Genomic DNA, 22184 nt, shown 5'->3' with positions numbered 1-22184 from the left:
GTGGTACGGCAGCTGAGGGCATTTAAGCTTATAAAATATTGATGTACTTCATGATACTGTAAAGAATAGCCATCTGCCAGCTATTGTTCATAGTCCTATAAGCACTTCATCTCAAATTGGGTATTTGAAGTGATAGCCTTTGTAATGACTACTGTAGGTTTCAGAAGTGACAAGTCTCAGAGGTTGAACGGGCAGATGTTTAAATTTAAGACTAACAGACAGGTTTGTGTTTGTTGGATACCTGCAGGATCTTCTGAGCTGCTCACTCTCCAGGTACATGCCTGTGCATAAATGGTTCGTATTTTGAGTGACACAGAAAAACACCCATTAGCTCATGTGCCTTGAAAACGATCTGCAAGCAGAAGTGGAAATGCCATATGCCATGGAAAATATGCTGGGAATCCTACACACCACAGAAACTAAGCCAAACCTATAGCACAAACACAGCTTGGAAAAGAATAGTCCAAAACCAGTTTTAAAAATTATTTTAGGACTAAGAAAATTCTACTAACTGCGGTCTTTTTGGTTCACAGAATGCATAATTTTGTAAAGCCAAAGTCAAGCTCTTCAGGGCTGTAGCTGTGCCACCAAATCACAGAATGGTTCGAGTTGGAAGAGACCTTAAAGATCATCTAGTTCCAACCCTCCACCATGGGCAGGGACATCTTCCCCTGGACCAGGTTGCTTTAAGCCCAGTCCAACCTGGCCTTGAACACTTCCAAGGATGGGGCATCCACAGCTTCTCTGGGCAACCTGTGCCAGGGCCTCACCACTCTCACAGGGAAGAACTTCTTCCTTACATCTAATCTAAACGTGCACTGTGTCAGTTTGAAGCCGTTCCCTCTTGTCCTGTCACTCCATGCCCTTGTCAGAAGTCCCTCTCCAGCTCCCTTGGAGCCCCTTCAGGTACTGCAAGGGGCTGTAAGGTCTCTCCAGAGCCTTCACTTCTCCGGGCTGAACGACCCCAACTCTCTCAGTTTGTCTCCACAGGGGATATGCTCCAGACCTCTAATCATGTGTTCATATGTGAATTTATATGTTTAGCCCAATGGGTTGCCTTAGGGAGGCTGCCTTAGGCTGCCTTTGCACCACAGGATGGTGCTCCAGAAGTTCTTGGGACTTCCAGTCCACAATTGCCAATTCAAAGCCCGGGTCATCAATTCATGCCCTTGTCCCATTGCTGGGCAGGCCTCACAGGGGAGGAAGCTCATGGGTACAGTGAGGGCAGGCTGTAATCACTACCTGCAGACAGACAGATTTACTTCCAGATGTTGCAGTTGGCTCACAGAACTCTGCACATGTGCTTTGTGTTCTGCTTAATTTTTTAAAATGCTGTTTTATTGAAGAGAATGGGTTTCATAAGCCTTGTAGCTAAAAATACCCCAGAGGGCAAAGCACACCAAGGAATGGCTGCTGATGGGAATCTCCTTGCTTTTGCAGCAAGAATTCCTGTGTTCCTTTGGAGTCCAGTGGGTCTGCGAGGGAAAAGCTCTGCTGGGACTGGGATGGCACACGAGGAGACTGACCAGGACTGTCTTTACCCCCACCAGGTAAGTATTATTTTATTGGATATCCATGAGTGGATATCCACCTTCTGGGTCCCCCTGAGTGAGAGTGAGTGTGGCTTTGGGTTGTCACTGTTGTCTGTGCAGTAACAACATCCCTGACTGCTACACTGAACCTGTCAAATCTCACTGGAGTGGTGTTGTGATTACCACTGTGGTTAATTAGTTTTGGCCATTGGTTTTGGTGGGGACTTAAAGTTTGATGAGTTGCTGCCTGCACAAAGCTGTCTCCCTGTACCCCCGTGGTGCATCCCAGTGCACGCTCGGTGCAATGAGGTGTTAGTTTGCACCAGGTTCAGTATCTTCACTTCTGTGGCTCCAGACCCAGCTGAAGGTGGCTGCAACATCTGAACTTCAAGGTCATCTCTTGAGGTAACCCCTGAACGTTCCTGCCATTAGCAGATACTCCTGGTTCAGAAAGGAATTTTACGGAAAGGTTGTAAATGTGATTCTAAATGTCTCTTACGTGTTTCCAACTGAAGTTCACACTTGGTGAGCAAGCTGCAGGTTTTCCAAGTAGAGAGCAGATGGACTGGACCCAGGCAGCTTCTCCACCGTGTATCCCACGCTGCTCACTCTGCCCACGTGACATGGAAGATAAATTGGTAGGCTGGGAGTCTCATGAAGCCTGTCAGTGTGGGGTTGGCTGGCAGGCTGCACACAGGACCAGTTTAAGGACAGTGTAGATACAACAGTGTAGATACAACATGGAGAACCATGTGAGGTTTCCCTGCTTCCCAAAGCACGCTCCTGGCAAAGAGCACAGGCACAGGCAGCGTCTCTTTATGTTCTTGGGATGCCACATGGACCTTTAAGCATTATAAATAACAGTGACTGGATACACTTTCTCAGACTAAGAACTGTGATAAAAAACAAAGTGTTGCTGGAAATGATATTGCAGGATTTGTATGTGGGAGTAGTGATAAAACAAGTATGATCCCACTGTCAGCCGCTTGGAAAGCTGTGATTTCAGAACTGTTCCACATCCCAGTTATAGCAGTGCAACAGGAAACAAAGAGCATATGGGGAAACAAAAACGATGATCTACAGTTTGAGAATGCATGAAATAGAAATGAGATGGTTCTGATGAAGCAGGGAGCTCCCTGTGGAAGACATTCATCTTAACTCATTAGCCATTTTGGGAGGAAACAAATCCCTAGCTGGCAGAAAGCTAAGTAATATTTTTATACCCCAACACCTTCTAAAATTTTTAAAAACACAATTAAGTCTTGAAATTGGAATGAGCCAGGTCCGACCACAGTATCCCTCTTGGGATCGATGGGATACTGATATGTTAGTTAATCACAATTATTTTCTGAAATATATTGCAAAGCAATACATTTCTGGTTTTTGTTACAATTTCTCTGCAAAAGGAGAGGAAATTTGGACAAAAGCAATCTGGGCTGCTCTGTCTCACTGCCTTTGGCCTTTTTCCCCAACATGAAATGGGTGTCACATGCAGCCATGCTCATGCACAGCATGTAGATGTCCCACATTCCTGGAGGCAGTGAGATGTGCTGGCATGGGGATTACGTGTACCAGGGGTGATACTTCCAGTTTTTCCAGAAGTAACACTATTCAAGCTCTTTTTCATCTAAAATAAGAGAGAACTATGAGGACAGAAAGCCTATTAAAAATGGAAATATCTGTGGAGATTTACTGATCTTTGGCTAACTAGTCAATAATTATTTAACTCATCTAATCTACCCTGGAGTAATGGAGTAATGTGTTCTACAAATTGTCATGAAATGTCCTAGGATTACAAAATTTAATAAAAATTAATATTGGAAGTCGAGAACCCCACAACTCCTAGTGCAAGTTGTCTGGAATTGCTTATTTTAAAGTGTTTATATTTTGTAGATTATGCTAAATTCCTTGGTTAGTATTTGAATAGAAACTGTTTAAATATAATTGTGGCTCAAACACAGGATTGTTTAAAACACTCAAAACATTTATTTATGGGACATTGCTCTGTTTTTCTGTCGTTACTGGACAACTTTTGGTACTACATTTTAGCTACTGTTTATTTTAATTCTGCTCTGAATGTAGCACCCTATTTTATTGCCACTCCAAATTCCCTCTTAACCGCAACAGTTTTGTTTTCAAACCAACATTTAAACCCTTCTGGTCACGACACTGCTGTGGCATTTGAGATGTCAAAATGTTAGTTGCATTGCTGTGCTTTCTCCCTTCCAGTTTTGTTTGTGACCGGCTCCACTGCCCCATGCAAAGCACAGGGATGTAAATGCACCAGGAATTTGCACACAGAGAGTGGGAGCACTTGCTTAAGGAAGAGGCAGGGCTGGGATCAAAGGGTGCAGGATGCCAGGAGAGCTGGAATGAGCAATACAGCCCATCCCACAGAATCACAGAATGGGTCAGGTTGGAAAGGACCACAGTGGGTCATCTGGTCCAACCTCCCTGCTCAAGCAGGGCCATCCCAGAGCACAAGGCACAGGATTGTGTCCCTGTGGTTCTTGAATATCTCCAGTGCAGGAGACTCCACAATCTCTCTGGCAATCCTGTGGTAGTCCTTGTCACACACAAGCCCGAGTTCAGCCACGGAGCTGTGCTTCAACCCTCCTGTATCCAATGCTGGTGCTTTGCCAGAGAAAACCAAAACACACAACCACAGAATCGCTGGGGTTGGAAGGGACCTCTGGAGATCATCCAGTCCAACCCCCCTGCCAAGGCAGGGTCACCTGGAGCAGGTGACACAGGAACACACCCCGGTGAGTCTGGAATGTCTTCAGAGAGGGAGATTCCACAACCTTCCTAGGCAGCCTGTTCCAGTGCTCTGCCACCCTCCATGGAAAGAAGTTCTTCCTCATGTTGAGATGGAACTTCTTGTGTTTTAGTTTATGGCCATTGCTCCTTGCCCTGTCACTGGACACCACTGAAATGAGTCTGGCACCATCCTCCTGGCACCTGCCTTGGAGATATTTATGCATATTGATGAGATCCTCTCTCAGTGTTCTCTAAACAGGCCCAACTCCTTCAGTGTCTCCTCAAAAGAGAGATGCTCTATACCCCTCATCACCTCTGTGGCCTCCGCTGGACCCTCTCCAGCAGCTCCTTGTCTTCCTTGTATGGAGCAGCTCAGACCTGGACACAGGAGAATGGGTTTCCATGATGGGGGTCTTCCATGATCTGGCAGCACAGCCACGATATATCTGAAGGCCACAAAGACTTGCATTGTGTTTTCCCCCTTCTTTCCCCCACACGACGCCCTGTCCCGCTCTGCTCCGGCTCTCCCGGAGGGGCTCCGGGCGGACGCCTCGTCCCCAGCCCAAGATGGCGGCGGCGGGTCAGCCCTGTGGGAGGGGCGGGGGCGGGGAGGTTTCCATAGCGGCGGTGTCACACCGGGGCACTTCCTGGTCGGAGGCCGCCGGTCCCGGGGCAGCGAGCAGGGACGCGCCGCTGGGGAAGGCGGCGGAGGGAGGGAGGGAGGCCCCGGGAAGAGGAGGAAGCCGAGAAAAGGTAGGGGCGAGCCGGGACTTTGCTCCGGCCATTGTGCGGCCCCCGGGGTTGACCGGCTGGACCCATCCATTGCCGGGGCGCGGGGCGGGGGGGGCCGCGTGTGTGTGGAGATGCCGCGCCGGACCCTCCATTGAAACGGGCGGGTTCCTGCGGGCCGAGGGGAGGCGGGCGGTACCATCCTCCCCCGGGGGCGGGGGCGCGCACCCCCGCGGGGCCGGAGAGGTGGAAGAGGCGGGAGCCGGCTCCCGCAGGGTACTGGGGTGCTCCGGACTGTTCCACTCCCGGCGGAGGGGGGTGTGTGTGTCTGTCTTTGGAGGTTCCCTGCTGTGTCTGTTGGGGAGGGGGCAGCGTGCGGGGGGCTGTGAGGGGCCGGGACGCGGCTGAGCCGGGAGTGCTGAGGGAGCCCGGGGGAAGCCCTGTGGAGATGTCCCTGGGTCCCAGTGTAAGGCTGGTATGAGTTGTGGCGGCGGTGAGGGGGGCGCTTTCCTCAGGAGAGTGAGGGGCCGCAGCCAGAGTGGGGCTGGGGCGGAGGGGCCTGGGGAGGTGTTTGGGGGGTCGGACACTGGAGGCCCCCTCGAGGAACCCCCTTTTCTGCCCAGGTGGGAGGCGGCAGTGCCGCCCCGGTCGGGAGCAGGGAGGATTTGGATGGCTGAGCCCTTGTTTTAATCTGACTTTCTGGCACCACCGCTCTCCCTGTACCTGCTCCCTCTTCTGTTCTTTGTAATACTTCAGGTACGTGGTGGAAAGTGCCAGGCTGGCCGTGCTGGGTTGGGACAGAGGGGTCCAGAGTCCTGTGGGCTTCCCCTGGCTGTGCCGAGCCAGGGGTCCGTGTCCCTCTCCCAGCCCGGGGTCTCCGCAAAGAGCCAATTCTCCGATGTTTTGTGTTCTTTCTGTGGCGCGGATGGCTGCTTGTAGGAAACCACCGAGGCCATTGAACTACCAGCTGAATGAGAGTCAAGTGGTGACTTAAAAGTCGCTCTCCCCGAACTCCTGTACCAGTTGTTCGCCCTCATATGCTCGAGAATAACTTTCTTTGTGCCATTCGCTGCTTGGAGGAGGCAGCTGCGCTGAGGGCTGGCTGCGAGGGGAGCCGGTTTTCAGCTCTCACTGAATTACAGTGGAGTGAAAAATCCCACATCTGCCCTGTTCACAACAAACGTATCTTGTGGAGGATCAGTTCAATTAGAATAATTCCATTAAATAATTGTTTTCCATGGTTTTTCTGGCTTGCTGCCTGCCCTGCAATGTAGAGCTGCTGTGTGACAGTCGAAACTCCAGCCCTGCCAGGCGTGTGTGTGTATTGAACGAGCGGCCAATCAGCAGCGCCTGAAACTAAAGGCGATTTGCCTCAACGCTCTGGAGTGTAAATATTCCTGCCACGAACAAAGGAGGGTGTGTCGTTGGACTTGCTTCATTTGTACTTCCATGTGCTTCCTCATTTGTGGCCAGTCAATGATTCTGTGTAGGTTCTGAAACAGTAGCAGTCTCACTTTGTTGTGAGTTGTGCCCTTCGCGCTGGCTTGGGGTATTTTTCGGAGCTGGGATGCTCAGAATCTTGGTGCTGTGTTAGGGATTTTTATTGTGTTCTTTTTAACAGTCGTGCTCTGAAGTGACTTAGTTTTGCTCTTTTTAAACTTTTGTTGTTACTGATTAGAACTTTGAAGTTAACTCAACTTGGATGCAGTGAGTATTTAGTAGAGCTACCTTTTAACGAGCTGTTCTTTTGCCCTCTGATTATACAGCACAGAAACCAGCAATTTCAGACTTAATGTTCTGCCAGCCAGCTATCTATACATCTCTAAAACATGTGCTTCTGAAATCTCTGTGTTTGTTTTCTGTGAGGGCCCATAACATTTAATTTAAAGAAAAAAGTAAACGACAGTAAAATACTGATTTGTGCAAGGCAGGCTCTCTTTAGGCTATTTTGTCTGTGTCTTTAAACAGTGGAGGAGCACAGGAGCTGCTCCTGTGATTTCTGATTCTTGGGAACTGGGGATATAAATTCTTAATGTTAACTCCTTAGCATCTGAGTTAAACAGATACTACAATAACATACACACTGGCTAGACCTGAATCTTTAATTGCCAATTTAAAGGGAAATCTTTTCTCTGGATCGAGTCATAGTGCATAGAATATGCTGTAATTTGCTTGCCATCTGGCTCATGCTAATTGTCCTGAAACAGAGTATTGGGTAAAAAAGGAGACCTGGCACTGGGTGTGGAAACAGGTCATTGAATGTCTTATTAGTGTGGGTGAATTTGGAGTCGCAAAGAGCTTCCCTCAGTTCTGGTGTTCCTTTCAAATCTCGGTTAAAATGCCGATAGTTTCACAGCTACTTCAGGTGAATCCCCCCGAGGGCTGGTAGATGTGTGTCAGTAGAGGAAACACAAGGCTTTGCTCTTCAGGAAAGGACAAGGATCAAAGTTATGTGTGGGTGGTTTTTTATTTTTTTTCTCTTATAGCCTTGTTGATTGCAAGGGAAAGCACAGAGGGTGTCAGGCACTACTTTGAATTAAAAGTTTTCCCAAGATTTGTCTTTCAGCAAGACACTCAACAAGTCATGGTCTGTCTTTCTCTGCTCTGTAGTGGTTGGTTGTGTTTCTGTGCAGGAGAAAACCCTCCATGCACTGGAATAAACCAGGTTGTTGGCTGAGAGAGCGAAGCAAAACCAGTTTAATTTCTCCCACACTCCTTAGGAAAAGTGTTGATTTTGCAATGCAATATAAAGCAGGGACATTCTGATATTGGCAGTGTTGACTTTTCCTGACTTTCCAGTGCTGCTTGCTATTGCTATACTCAAAATTATAGATAAAAGATGAAGATTTCCTTTTTTTTTTTTTTTTTAGTTACTTAAGCACTTTCCAGTAGTCCAAGAAAATACCTGTCAGCGAAATGATCAAGTTGTTCATGAGGGAAATGTTTTTTGGTTTTTTTTTGAAATAACACTACCTGAATTAACCAGAAGTCTGCACTGGCTGGTAAACAGGTACCGGCAATAGCTAAACAAAATATTTAGACACTGAAGGCACTGTGGGAGTAGCACTTTGTAGCTGGAAGCCGGAGTTCAGGTTGCTGTGGAGCACTGGAACACTCACTTTTCATGGCCATGACACGTTTATAGGCAGCACATCACTGCTAATTCTCATCTCATTTCCTCGGTGTTACGTGACTAGGTTTTTATAAGAGATGTGCTGCATAATTATGCTATTATTAGCCTTAAGTGGTTTTCAGAGCTGCTGTTTTGTTTTTTCCTAATGAACAGCCTTTTCCTGTGCACACGCACAGTAAAGTGTCGTGTAACACGGTGTCTCAGAGCAGAATATTGTTAGTTCATATTTGCAAAACTGAGGTGAGACTGTACCTTTGGAAAGTTGAGTAGGAGAGGCTGGTTTTTCATCTGGTTCTGCCTAAGAGTCAAGCAGAATTTGGGCCCAAAGACAGTGTGGGGCTCTGCTCAAAAGTGCTTTGGACCTGAGTTGAGGGCTGTCTGCTTGACGTGTTTGATGTTCTTAACATAAAAGCTGTTGTTAGTGCAGTAAATAATTAAACATCATGGAAGTTTTATTTGATAATTTTGACACCAGTAATCAAGAGGAAGCTGACAAGGCTGCAGTTCTAACATTATGTTTTAACAGACACTTCATTTTTTATTGGGCTGTGTGCTTAAATATTGAATTTAGCAGCCATTCACACAGCACTGACAGGGCTTGCAGTTCAGACTGTTCTTCAGTGATTGCAACTCCTCATGGCTTTGTGTTCCTCTCTGCCTGTTTAGAATGTTTGCATATGGATTTCTCCAGCCATTTTCTTCCCCTGTTGAACCTCTTCCCTCTGTTACTTTTTCAATGCAAAAGGAATTGGTTGTAATTTTCAGTTTGCATCATTACCAAAGGCTACCTTTTGGCAGTTGGATTTTTTTTTTTTGATGGTGTGTGGGTGGTTTTGTTTTTTAATTTTATTTTTATGTTTTTTAGAAAACTGGTTTTAGCAACTGATAGAGGAACCTTCTTGTAACGTGAATTCAGTCCTGGGGTAGTTCCTCTACTACTTTGCCACCTGCTGTAAATCTAAATATTATGTGAAGACATAATTTAGGAAAATTAGATCACATATTTTGTCCTTTTGCATTTTATGTTGCTTTTTGTAAAGCATGAAGGGATCAGGAGAGTTGAGACTTGCAATCTGAGTCAGCACTAGATGTCTGGCTGAATTAGCACAGGTGGTCAGGTTCAGCAAGTTCTAAAAAGAGGAAATAAATCACATAATATTCCCTAATTTACCAATACTCTTTATTTGTGCAGGTATTAGAGAAGAATTCTTTATAGCTTAGTAGATGTGGGGTTTTTTTTCATTTCAGCTGTGAGGTGAAGTTACTTTTGTTTAGCTGTTCTATCAGACTTGTATAAACTTGCTTTCAGCAGCAGGATGGAGATTATATAATAACTTTTTCAAGATGTACTGGCTGTGCTGTGGTTGTTGGAGATGAAGCCTCTGTGTTTGGCTTTGGGGAGGGCCGGGTGTGTTGTCAGTGGATCCACATCTGCCCTGTCTGGGTACCTGCTTTTCCTTTTCATTAGGAATTCACTGATCTGCTGGTTTGCAGTTGCTAGAAATGGTGACTTTTCCAGGTTTTGTTTCTGAGGAGGAAGTGTTTGGTGCTAATGCCAACCTGTGCTTATTTAGTAAATTTAATTGCAGTTCTTGTGTTTTAAAGAGTGTTTTTATAGTCATCTTGCTGGCTGAGGTTGCTGAAGGAGAAAACACTGCTTTGGAATTTTCTGTTATTGTATCCATATTGTGGTCTTGCACTTTTAACTTCTTAACTGCTCCCAAAAGATAACAAACAATATATTTTATAGCACCTTTTTTAGCACATGCTCACAAGTTTATAATGTGATTGTTGGAAGGTACACGTTTTCAGTTGATAAACTGCAAAATATATCCATAAGGAGTTAAGCTCTTCAGTCACAACAAACACATCTTTGTGTTCCTTTTTGTTTTTTTTTTTTTTTTTAAGAAGGAGGATGAAAAGATAGTAGGAAAGACAGTGCATATGTAAACATATATCCTAGTGATTTAAAGTTGAAAAAATGATTTGTCTTTTTGTTTTCTTCCCACCATCAGGACATGTATACCTCTGAGAAACCTTCTCCAACAAGATACCTTGCTTCAAGACCTCTCTTGGATTATATACAAAGAAGTTTCCAGTCATGAGTGAGTAGATTTTTTTTTTCTTTCAGAAAAAAAAGAAACCCTTATTTTGTAGCTTAGAAGAACTGTAACTTCTGTAGTAGGTTTTGGGAAGTGGTTATTTCTCAAAAATATTCATATTGAGTTTTGTCTCTTCAGTCCTTGAGACTAACCAAATAAAACTGAGACTTGACAGATGCAATTCTTAATATGCAAATTTTTGATCAGTGTGTGCTCTGTGAGACTCCTGTGTTGGTAACCTGGTCTCATTTTCAAGAAGTTTGGTTCTGTAACAAGCTGATGTTTGTTTTTTTCAGTATAAATAAAACATGTAACTCTGAGGGGGAAATGTCTTGGGTTTGCTGAGAACTCCAGAATTTGTGACTGCCTAGTGAATTAAAATAACTGGTAAAAATCCAACATGAAATGAAAGGACTTCATTTTGTAGAAAAAAAATAAATATGTTTCTCAAATTCCAGTACAGAGGTCTGATCCCAAAGGAATTTTGGCATGTATTGGAAAGATCTGAACCATAGAAAACTGTGACCTAATATATCTGTTTTGGTGAAAAAAAAAACCAAAACAGATGGAAGACACTATAAGTTTTGTTTTAGGTTGTATCTGATGGGTAAGGTGATCTCTTTTTAGTGACCTGTTCTGAGTGTTTAAAAGCCCCTTGTAAGTTTTGTGGATGTGAGACTTGATGTAATTGTTGGCAGCCACATTCCCTGGCCTTACCTTGTGTAGAAGTGAGGATCAAACTTCCTATGCCCAGGAACTGTGTTTAGAATGGAGCTCAGTTCCAAACCAACTGTACTGAATGTGCTGAAGAATGAGCATCTCCTTCACAGGATAATTATAGCCTGTGTTAGTAAAATAAGACCATTCCAGTTTCTGGGAGGAAGTGAGTAAAGAAAATGGTTGGTTAAATTTCTTGTCGAACTAAATGAAAAATGATTGTTGGTGACATCTGGAAGGAAAAAAAAAGGAATGGTGAAGGAAATGCTCACTAAATGCAGCAGAGGAAAAATTATACCAAACAAAGGACTGAAAGAACTGCTGAACTCTAGAGTTCTTGCTGGTGTAGGTAGAACTATTTTAGTATTTATATATAGATTTATCTCTTTTATGTTGCTGTTCACACTTGTTTGCTTTGTGACGTGTAAAGCATTTGCTGTGTTGTGTAGGTGACAATTTTCCAGGCAGTTATTCAAGTACCAGAATGTCCTGATTTGTCCAACACTGCTCTATTAATCCTCATTTGTTGTACAGAGCTTCTCATGTGCTGTCACTGCCCTGTGTGCAGCCCCAAACATTACCAACAACTGAATCACAGCTGCTGTGTGGTGTGACTGGCCAAGGTGCTGCTGGGATGGGGTTGGTGTGGGGACAGCACAAACTGCTGTGGCTTGAGCAAAACACCATTGGCTTGGTCACTTTTTGGGCTGATTCCAGGCTGGAGGGTTCAGCTGTTTGTTGGGAAGAATGAAGACCCTCATTCACATGCAAGACAGCACTTTGGCAGCACTTTTTGTGGTGGTCACTAATAATGCTCTGCAGTGCAGGACACCACGTTGCTGTGGGGGACTGGATGCTTCAGTCCCTGCTAAGTGATGGCCTTCAAGGGCACGATGGAAAGTGCCACTTGTTTGAAAATATGGTTTAAAGAAGATGAAATGTTTTATGTTCAACTCATGTTGGATTTCTTAGTTTATGGTTTACTTGAGAGTAACTTGAACTATAAGCACGGCCCTTATTTTTAGTCTCCTCTCTCCTAAATATCTCAGTCACTAAGATATGTATCATCCTATGAAGATGTTTTTATTTGCATACCTCTGTACATGTGAGCTTATTCACAAAATCTGTGGGCACCTGTAATAGCTGGATGTGTTAAAAATGATGGGAGTCTCCAGTATTCCTAACATGTGCATCACCCAGTGTGATTCAAACCAAACATCTACCTAAAATTAGGGAATGTCAGCCTTAAGAAGGTTAGTAAAACTTCAGAATGCAGGCTACATTATCAAATCCTGCTTGTTATTTGCTTGAGACACACTTGATGCAATATATATTTACATTGCTCTTTGTGAAGGGCTGTTCTACACTCTTAGTCTTAAAATGATTAAATCCCTTTTCTAATATCTGCCCTAAATTTATTCACAGGTAGTTCATATCTATTTTTTTTTTGTTTGCCAACTTTATTAATCAGCTAAAGAAATTTTTACCTTATCATATTTGTTGTTTTAGCAGTTTGTTACATAAAGCTTATATTTCATTGAAATAATTTGTAGAATTAAATCTGTATTATCTTGCTATTTAAGAAGCACACAGATGCTTATTTTTAAGCAAATGATCAGGTAATTTTTTTTTCAAAGTGAACAAACTTACTATTGTTATATAACTTCTAATAGTTACCAGGTGTGTATGTAAATGCTTTGGATGCTGTTATACTGGATCTTCCCTATTATCAGGGAAGAGCATTGACAGAATTGCAAAATTCACCATTCATGGTAGGTTTTTTTTTGCTGGGCAATACAAATAATCAGATGGAACTGAGGCAGCCCCTGTTCAGGCTTTTATTTCTGTGGAATGCCTTTATAAATGTCTGTTTTCTTAAATAAGGGTAAGACAGATCCGTGTTTGAAATGATACTTTTCCACTCTGTGCCCCAGAGCACAGTGAGGTCATGTGCTTGAGGGATGAGTACAAGTCTAAAGTGTAGCTAAGTGAGATTGATTTTGATTTGTTTTGTATTTAAAGATAACTTGTCAAGGAGATCCTGGCTGGATAGAACCTGCCTAGAATGTCCCACCTCAGAGAGAGTTGGTTTTCTCCAGATATTGACATTTAGCAGCTAAAAAATGTGTACTGTCATGATAAATTCTTACTGTGCTCTTTATGTTTGGGAGTTTTCCTGTGCTTTTCTCCTTTGAAGAAAGGTCAATTCAGTGAACTTTTTTGAGCTGCTACAGTGAACTCTGTTTGCAAACAATTGACCCACCTGTTAGTACACTCTATTGCAGCAAGCTGGTAACATCTTCCATTTTCTTTTACCCCCTTGAATGTATAGTGCCAACTTATAATACAGAATATTTCTTTCCTGACTTTGTCTCTCTGCTTCTGGTTTTGTTTCCCACACCCTAAAAACTTCACACTGTTCACAGTTGTGAAGTTCACCTGCTGTTCTTTGTGCCTCAGTATCATCTCTTCAGGTTTTCTTTGTGAGTGACTGAGGGTAGGAGCACATTTTGTGTGTTTGAAGAGATGCTGTGCAGTGAAATCTTACATTTTGGAAATGGTCAGTGTGGCCTGGTAATCACAGGGGGAACTTTTTGCTTCAGCAGTTCAAATCAAGACCACAATGGTGTGATTAAAGGCTGCCTCTGTTTGATGGTTGGTTATTTTTCTTGACCTCTCATTACAGCTGGCTTTCTAGTTTGTGTTCACAGAGGAACCTGAAGCTTTGGGGATTTCTAAAAAAAAAAAAAAAAAAAAAAAGAAAAAAAGAAAAAAAAATTTCCCTGTCATTTTGTGTTCTTGTATTGTGTGTAAATAAATAGTTTTGGCTGTCAGTTTTCCTGTTCATGAGCAATAAACTTGGGAATCAAAACAAATATTAAGATCAGCCATAATAGATAAAGATGCAATAGATAAAGGCCAGGTTGGATGGGGCTTGGAGCAGCCTGGCCTGGTGGAAGGTGACCCTGCCCTGCCCATGGCAGGGGGTTGGAACGAGATGATCTTTAAGGTTCCTTCCTACCCAGACCAGTGCATGCATTATTATTCCTATATTTGCAACTGAGAAAAGTGTGTTCTGGGCTTCTCTAAAGCTTTCTGTGCTAAGGGAAGTCTGTTTGGTTAAGTCTGGCCCAATTTCCCCCCCTTGCCCCTAATCTCCCCTCCTGGGTAAACCAGAATGAATTTGCAGTGAATTAAGGACCAAGTCAAACTGTTAATAAAATAAATACTAGGAATTAGACTTTTTTTTTTTTTTGTGGTTTACCCGAAGTGTAGGTGGCTGTGCATTTTGTGTATTGTGGGTAAGGTGCTGAAAATAATTTTAAAGCTGATTGATTTGGTTTAAGAGGCTTTATATCATCAGTTCTTTGCTGTGAGCTGAGATTGAAAGAAAGGAAAAAGTCTAAGTTCTGATTCACCCAGAAAACTGCATAATGGGGGAGGAAAGCTTGGAAGTAAACTAAAATGCTTTTACAATGAAGTATAATAATGAATAGCTAAAGGATGTCAGATTATTATGTTCCATTTGAAGTTTTTATTTTTGGACCATGAACCCTGAAAGCCCATTCATAAAATGCAAGTTTGAAGCTGCAGTTTGTGAAGTGTTTTCTCAGTTGTTCTGATTTCACAGCACAATTATCTTCTAATCTATATAAATACTGAGACTTAAGAAATAAGGAAGAAATAGGGAAGAAGTTATGAGGTCTCCTGGGTCATCTTTACTGAAATTTGAAATAGTAGTTCCTTAGGAAAAATTGAAGCTCTGAATGATAAAGATTTGTAGGACATAGGGGATAAAGAGCCATAATGCAGATGGGAAAAAGGTTGCTTTGAAAACTTGGGATGTGTTTAAAGTAATTTAGAAGAGTCAAATACTAGTAACCCCCTGGAACTCAGCTGTGTGAAATAGGGGGAAGCCCACAAGATTCTTAAATAGTAAACTACTGTGTATTAGTGACCCCCTAAAAATCGTTTCCTTGATAACATCAGTATTTATTTAGTGGTTCCACTGTTTTTTTCTTGAAGCTGTCAGAGGAATTTCCCACTGTATGTGACTGTAGTGGCACGGGAGCACTTGGACCAGGAATAGTAGTGTAGTAACTTTTTTTGTAGTGGGAGGTTGGAGCATGAAAAATAAATGTGTTCTGAGTTCTTGGGCTCCTGGACCTCGTGGTAGGAGAACTGGCAGGGCTGGGGATCAGTGATCTGTGGGTGAGGCTGTGGTAGATGCTGCTTTCCCCTTGCTTGGAGTGGGCATGGAGCTGTAGCTTAAGTTGTTCAGGAATGTGGTAATCTTGGCCTTCCTCTGTCCTAAGCAAGGAGAGGCATCTCCAGAGGGCTAATCAGATCTTACATGACCCAGTTTCTCACCAGTGCTGTAATTAAACTGCTCCTGTAAATACAGAGGGTGCATGAGTAGCAATAAAATATAAACCCAAGTGCTTTGCACAGAACTGATGCATCACAGTGAGGACATGAAGGCATGTTAGTAGAAACTTACCTGCTGTTTTAATATTCCCATTTTATTATGTTGGATTTCCTGACATAATGATGCACTTTCTCAGACCTTGTGGTTTTGTTTTTTTTGCTGAAAGTACAGCACTTTAAATGTATCAGAACCCAGATGAAAGCTTTTTGAAATTTGTTAAATCTGTTTTTAAACAGATTTTAGATTAATTTTTTTTTTTCATAATCCTTCCTTTATTTTTGGTCACTTTTTAGGATATTTAGGACTGATAAGTTGTGACTTCCCTTGCGCTTAGAATTTATTTTTAGATCAAAGAGGCAGATAAACACATTTTGAATTTTATTCTGTCACCTTTTTACCTGAAAAAAATAAGTCCTCAATCTCCAAAGACTGAAGTGAAGCCACTTCTTTGCAGGAGGTTGCAGCTACCAAAAATGTATTTCTCACATCCAGAAACTGTGCTTGCATGTGGTAGGTATGAGTTCAGTGGTGTCACTTTTTATTAGGCTTTGCTAACAAGCAGGTATTGTGGAATATTTAATGTTTCATTTAAATTAATGTATAGTAAAGCTAAATTTTTGAAACCCTTTGCATGTGTTTTGCATACATTTATTGAAGATTTTTAAAAAAAGGTGTTACATTTATTTTTTAATTTATTTTTCCATAAAGGGAACTTCAGATCTTCTTTTAGTTGGGCTTTTTCCCCGTGGGTTTAAATTGATGGTCAGGTTGATGGGGTTTCTCTAAATAAGTCAGAGCAACATGACACCTACTTTTAAAGCAATGTAATTTCTGTTTGTAAACCAAGATGTTGGCGCTGGCAGGAAACTATTGTTAATTTTGAGCTGACAGGAGAGCTGTGGCAGGAAAATTGCCATCATTAATGTTATTGGAGGACCAGTCTTTTGTATACACCCTTACTACTCCCTGAATGTGTCCTTTCTAGACACTTGCACTTCACATTTATTCTGTCATGTTTGCAATGAAAATTAAGGTTGGATTATTTCCAAATTATTTACTTTATGACACTGTGTGTGTCCAAAACAGCAAGGATAATAGAAATATGGTTACGAGACTAATTTATATATATTTGATCATTCATTACATATTTCATTTGTTATAAACGTTTTATGTAATTTTCTCTTTATATTATAAATTATATACTGACATAAAATACATGACAGTTCTTTTATTTATGAGTTTATATGGAGAGCCATCTTTTAAAGTTTCTCTGCCTCTCAGTGTTTTGATGGATGGCCAGTAAGGAGGGATGAATTATTATGAGTAATTGGTGTACTCAGGAGTACATGCCTGTGGCATGATAATATTCTCCCATTACAGGCTTTTTTAGTTAAATCTTAGTCTTTGGGCCTCTCTCTGTGCTCCTTTATATAAAACCTTGCACAATGATGCCTTTATGGTGGGTCTTTGGTGCTCCTGCAGCAGCAGAACAGTGTAACCTTGTTCTCTGGAGTGAGGATCAAGTGTCCAGCACTATGTAAGCAATTCATATTTCTGGGATCCTATTCACCCTGGGATAAGTTGAGGGTGGCACTCAAGTACATTCCAAAGGAGGAAGGATGCAGAAATTCCCAACCAAAACAGAGATGAAAAGCAGCAGTTATACATGGAGATGTTTGGGTGGGCACCCCCTTCTCTGCGCAGGGCGCTGTGCAGACACAGGACGGTGTTTTGGAGACTGCAGGGAGGGCTTTCCAGAGGCTGCAGTTCTGAGCTTCCTGGTGGTGGATAATAAATAGTTTTATTTACTGTGGAATCAGAGAATTCACAAGGCAAATGATTGGGATGAAGGATTAGAAATGGACTGCAGAAGAACTTTCCCAACAGCAGTGTTAAGTGAGATGTTCAGAGGACTTTCCTTGCCTCGTGTGAGTCATGTTGATTCTCCCTTTCCATATGAATAATTGGATAAGATGCTCCACTGTGTAGGAAAAGTGAAGCTATTGCTGCTCACTGGTGTAAGTTCATCACAGATAAGAAAAATAACTGAGCTGCAGCCTCATTTTATGTTATTCATGTTCACATTCAAGAAACAAAACACCTGATTTACAAGATTTGTGGTTATTTTAAGTTAAATTGATTGTGTTTCAAGGAAAACTACTCTGACATTCTTTATCCAGCTTTTGATAGGAAACAACTTCTTTGATTTGTAGCACAGACAGAAAATATTTGGGCTTGTTGCCAGAAGTGGGGTTATGCAAGTAATGTCAACCAGATTACTGGCTCCATACTTGTTTAAATTTAAGATCTTTTCTTGACTTAAACTATCCAACCTGTTGTCCTTTAAGTGTTTAAAGGATGGTTGCAGATGTTTGTGTTAATGAAGTAGCTGCACTCAGATGATATCCTATCAATCATCTGATTATAAGGTTTGTTTAATCTCTCATTGCAAAAGACCCCCCCCTATAATTAAGGTCTTTTAATTCCCAAAATTGTGTGGGAGACTGGCACTGGAATTTTTTTAAGGCTGTTGGTAAACCTGGACCTGTCCTGCTTGAAATTTCTGAAGCAAGCAGAAAGCTGTGTAGGACTCCCAGGCTGATTTGGGAACCTGGTGTGTTGTGTTTCTTTTTTTATTTTTTTTCTCCATCTTCCTTTTTCCCTGTTTTATTCTGTGGAATGTAATGGTCTCCGGGGTGGAAAGCTCACCAACACGCTGTGGAATCTCCAGTGCTTTTGGGCAGTGCAGTCATTAATCTAACAGATCTCCAACGTAAAAGGGCACTTTGTTTGAAAAAAGCACTTTGGTTTGCCATAGGAGAGGACTCCTGAATGCAGGCTTTCTGTTTTACCCTTGAAAAGCTCTTTGAAAACCTGCCTAATTCTGTGGTAGATGCTGAAAGGCTCACTCAGAGCTCCTTTGAGCAGGAGACAGAATTGCCAGAAGTTTTAGAGGCACAGGGAAATAAGTCTCTCACCAGAATATTCTGTTGCATTCAATAAAAAGCTTTTCCCTTCTCTTTTTTTTCCTTTTTTTTTTTTTTTGTAGTACTTTGTACAGCATTATATGAGAAGTTTTATTTTGTGAGGCTGCTGTACCTGAGTTGTCCAAAACACTATGATGGCATAACCCAAACTCCAAACTGCCTGCCCTCCCCTCAAGTTGCTGTTGGAGGTGACACTTGTTGCTGCAGCTCTTGGTTCTTGGAGTGGTGCTGAGCTGCAGCCCTGCTTGTGTCCAGGCTGCTCCACAGCCCCTGCTTGTCTTGGGAGCCTCAGAACAGTTACAGTTCCAATTATTTTATATCTGACTGCACAAACTAGACAAGCTTTTAGCTTCCTCTCCCCCCTGGTTGCAGCATATTCCTGCAAGATGATTGAAGGATGTCAGGGTTGGTCTTGGAGAGCAGGAGAGACAAAATTAGGTCTATAGTTGGCTGTGAAAAAGTGAGGTACAAACTGCCAAGTGTCAATTTTGGTTTTTATTTCCTCCCCACTTCCTCCCCCCTCCCCCCACACTCTTTTGCTATGCCAGAAGCAGTGACAAAAATATTTGTAGATTTTACTTTAAGTATGTGGTAGGAAAGTTTTCTTTTTAGAGCAAAGGCTAATGAGTCACTTATAGTGATATTTCAATATTTATTTATTTCCCGTGCATTAAAACAAACTAAAAGAAATAATACTTATGTGAAACTCACTGTAAGGTTCTTGAGTGGTTTTTTTTTCTCTCTTTTTCTAATGCATCAGTCACTAAGTGGAACATTAATTTTGGAGAAGTAGCTCCATTTGTGTTTTTGTTTAATGGTGTGTAATCAGAGGCCCTACAGGATGATGTAGCAAGGCCCAGTTATCTGTGTTGTCCAGTGACACTGAACTGATCAAGGGTAAATCCCCTGCAGATGGGTGATGGTGGCACTGCTTCTTCTGTCCCTGTAGCATTGGTGTAGCACCAGTGGGAGTTCAAATAGTGGGTTGCAGTCCCTGACTGTGATATTTTGTGGAGTGATGCCATTCAGTGCCACCTTGGACATGGGCAACTGTTGGCTGAAACTTGGCATGATTTTAAACTCCCTACTGCTACAGAGAGAGCAGGGAGAACTCCAGTCTCCCCTCTGCCAAAAGTGGGATTGTGTCATTAGGAGTCTGTGGTTGCTCTGTCTTTGCTCAGGTAACAGGTAGGTGAGATGTCCTCCACTGGGACAGGGGGATTGTCTTCAAGTGAAGCTCACTAAGGAAGTCTAAGATGCCTGGGTATTCCCACCATTTATTCATTGATGAGGGAATACAAGAACTCTTTTCAGTAGTGGAGGCCTGTATATGTTTTATGGGAAACAGGATTGGATATGAAGTGGGAGGGACGTGCTTGTTACTAAATAATTTTTGTTACTAAATAATTTTTAAGAGCAGAGGCAAAACAGATACCATAAGGTAGCCACAGCCAGCCACTAAAGCAGGAAATGTCTCAAATATAACTCTGGCATTGACCTTAGTCACAGTTAACATGATGGTCATATCCAAGTGCTAAGCTTGGATTTTTTAAAATGCATTAGTTAAAATCTGCTTTAACAGACTGCATTTGCTGAGTGAATGTCCAAGGAGAGCAGGAGGCAGAAGTGTGACAGTGAACAGTCTCCCATTAGAACACAACTGCAGTGAGCAAACAGGCCCAGGGACACTTCCTTTTCCAGGGGGTGGATCTCTGCTGATCGGGGTGACCTGCACCTTCATTTCCTTCAGCTGCTTTTGAAATTCTTCCCTCCCACGTGTCTCTTTGTAACAGCTTCTCATCACTAAGGTGGGCTGGGTTTGTGGGAATAGATGCCACTTTAGTGTTATACAAAGTACTCAAAAACTTGTTTTGAAAGTTTCCCTTTTTCCTGCAGCACAGAGAGCCACACCATGTCCTGTTTGCTGCACAAACCACGCCTGCAATTACAGGGGCTTAATAAAAGTGGTGTGTTTTGCAGTGGACTAATGAGGTTTGATGTTCTTCCTGGTGGCTGTGTACAGCTGCATTTTATTACTTGGATTAAACATCAGCATAGAAATGTTACATGCAGTGAAGGATTTAATCATGCTAACAAACAGCAAGGCATAGAATTTTCTAGCTTTTCTTTGCCTCAGGGAGGTACAAGATTATTAGTGTCATTCATATCCTCTTCAAAAAGAAGCCAAGTAAGGGTTTAAATTACAGGCAAAGTTTTTATTTTTCTTCCTTCTTTGAATTGAACACACATTCACTTTTATCAGTCTTTCCTTGATTAAACTAATGAATTTACTTTTACTTCAGAATTAACACATGTAAGATAGTAATAGTTTTGATTTTTGTTTAATATTGCAAATAGAAAGAAAAAATATTTTAATGACTAGTGTGGCTTCTGTGTGCTTGGGTTTGACAGAATATTTAATAATATCCTTTAACTTGAAGATAAATCTGTTGATTAGCACTACAGGCATGACCCAAATCCAGGAGATGTAAAATTGCTGCATGTTCTATTTGAAATGCTGCCCATGCAGGAAATGCTGCATATTGCTTGGAGAAAGTCTTTTGCTGTAATTATAAATGTATAAATGTTTAATTTCTTTTTGGGACTTGTAGTATAAAACTTTTTTTCTCAGAATAATTTTCACTTGAAACTAAATCTGTATTAAGATTTGGACTGTCACATGAGGAAGACTGAGAAATTCTCTGGGGTTTGTGCACTCACTGAGATGAGATCTTGTACTGACATCCTCTTTCTTCCTCCCATTTAAAAAAAACCCAACAAACCTAATTTTATCAAATGTTTAAAATGGGCTTCTTAGATACAATTTTTTTTTTTGAAAATGCCATTTGCTTTGTTGGTGCTTTTTTACCAGCTCCTGTGCCTTACCAAGTGGCCTTTTGGCCCTTGAAGGGAGGGGTGGGAGGGAGAGGAGAAAGCAATGGAATTAGTTTGAAGATCCCTAATAAGAACCTGCAGTTCTACAGCTGCTCTTTGTCGTAACCTCTTTGTAACTTGCTTAACACAATCCCAAGCACACAGACCCAAAAGGCATGAAGTGCCTCAGTTGTATCTAAGGAGCTCTGTAGCCTGAGCTGTTCTTTTGGATGAATCCCTACAGGTTAAATCTCTAAGAGCTTTTGGAACCCTTTGAACTGTTGCTAAGTTGTGTATTCTAGACACGCTTGTATGTCTAAATCTGAGGGTACAGTTTTACAGAAAATACATGAGCAAAGACAGAGCAGTGCCCTTGTTTTGCTCATGGAGGTGATAGGTATAAAACCCACACTTACTGAGAAGAAGAAAAATAAATTATATATCTATACATGCTTGCTTTTTTTATTTTTAGAAGAGTGCATCAAGACGTATTTGAACAACCTTCTGATGCTGCTCTCCTTAGTGTCTGTTTGTTATCAAGAGGGTGGTAAAAGTGATCTACAGGGTCAGTTCCCTTGGCTTCCTTGTGGCTCTCAGGGAAACTCCTTGTCTGCCTTGTTATAATCTAGATCCACTTGCAGAAACTGCTGTAGCAAGACTTGAGGGGATAAAACCTGCTGGGAATTGAGTAAGAAGGGCAACAGTAAGAGTGTTGTGCAATGTGTAGTTTTCTTTCACTGTGGTCTGCTGAGTGTGGCTGGGTGTTTTTCTGTCTTCCCTTTCCCCCAATTTTAGCATTTGTTTTTTTATTTTGGGTTCATAAATTTTTGCCCAGAACGGGCAGAATTAATTTCGTTGACCATTTATTGAAGTTCTCCATCTGAATTTAATGAACAGCTTTCTCCTATGTGTAAAGTATAA

The 22184-nt window shown here is 42.1% G+C and overlaps 1 protein-coding gene across 6 annotated transcripts in view; it reads left to right on the top strand.

The window, feature by feature from the left end:
* Positions 1-22184, top strand: part of USP6NL (USP6 N-terminal like) — a 138189-nt gene that overhangs the window by 16959 nt on the left and 99046 nt on the right. Inside the window, exons 2-4 of one of the 6 annotated variants that reach the window (XM_051795162.1) lie at positions 4403-5045; positions 7892-8031; positions 10170-10259. In XM_051795162.1, coding sequence (XP_051651122.1) covers positions 10256-10259 — 4 coding nt within the window. In that variant the 5' untranslated portion in view covers positions 4403-5045; positions 7892-8031; positions 10170-10255. Of the gene's footprint in view, positions 1-4402; positions 5046-5338; positions 5497-7891; positions 8032-10169; positions 10260-22184 lie in introns of those variants that run through there. The other 5 variants (XM_051795163.1, XM_051795161.1, XM_051795159.1 and 2 more) reach the window with 5 other exon arrangements.

The sequence above is a fragment of the Manacus candei genome, unplaced genomic scaffold (genome assembly GCF_025592945.1).
Source record: "Manacus candei isolate 608988 ecotype Guabito, Panama unplaced genomic scaffold, ASM2559294v1 h1tg000042l, whole genome shotgun sequence".
Taxonomy (NCBI): Eukaryota; Metazoa; Chordata; class Aves; order Passeriformes; family Pipridae; genus Manacus; species Manacus candei.
The sequence above is the reverse complement of the archived record's forward strand: the minus strand, read 5'-3'. Positions and strand labels throughout refer to the sequence as shown.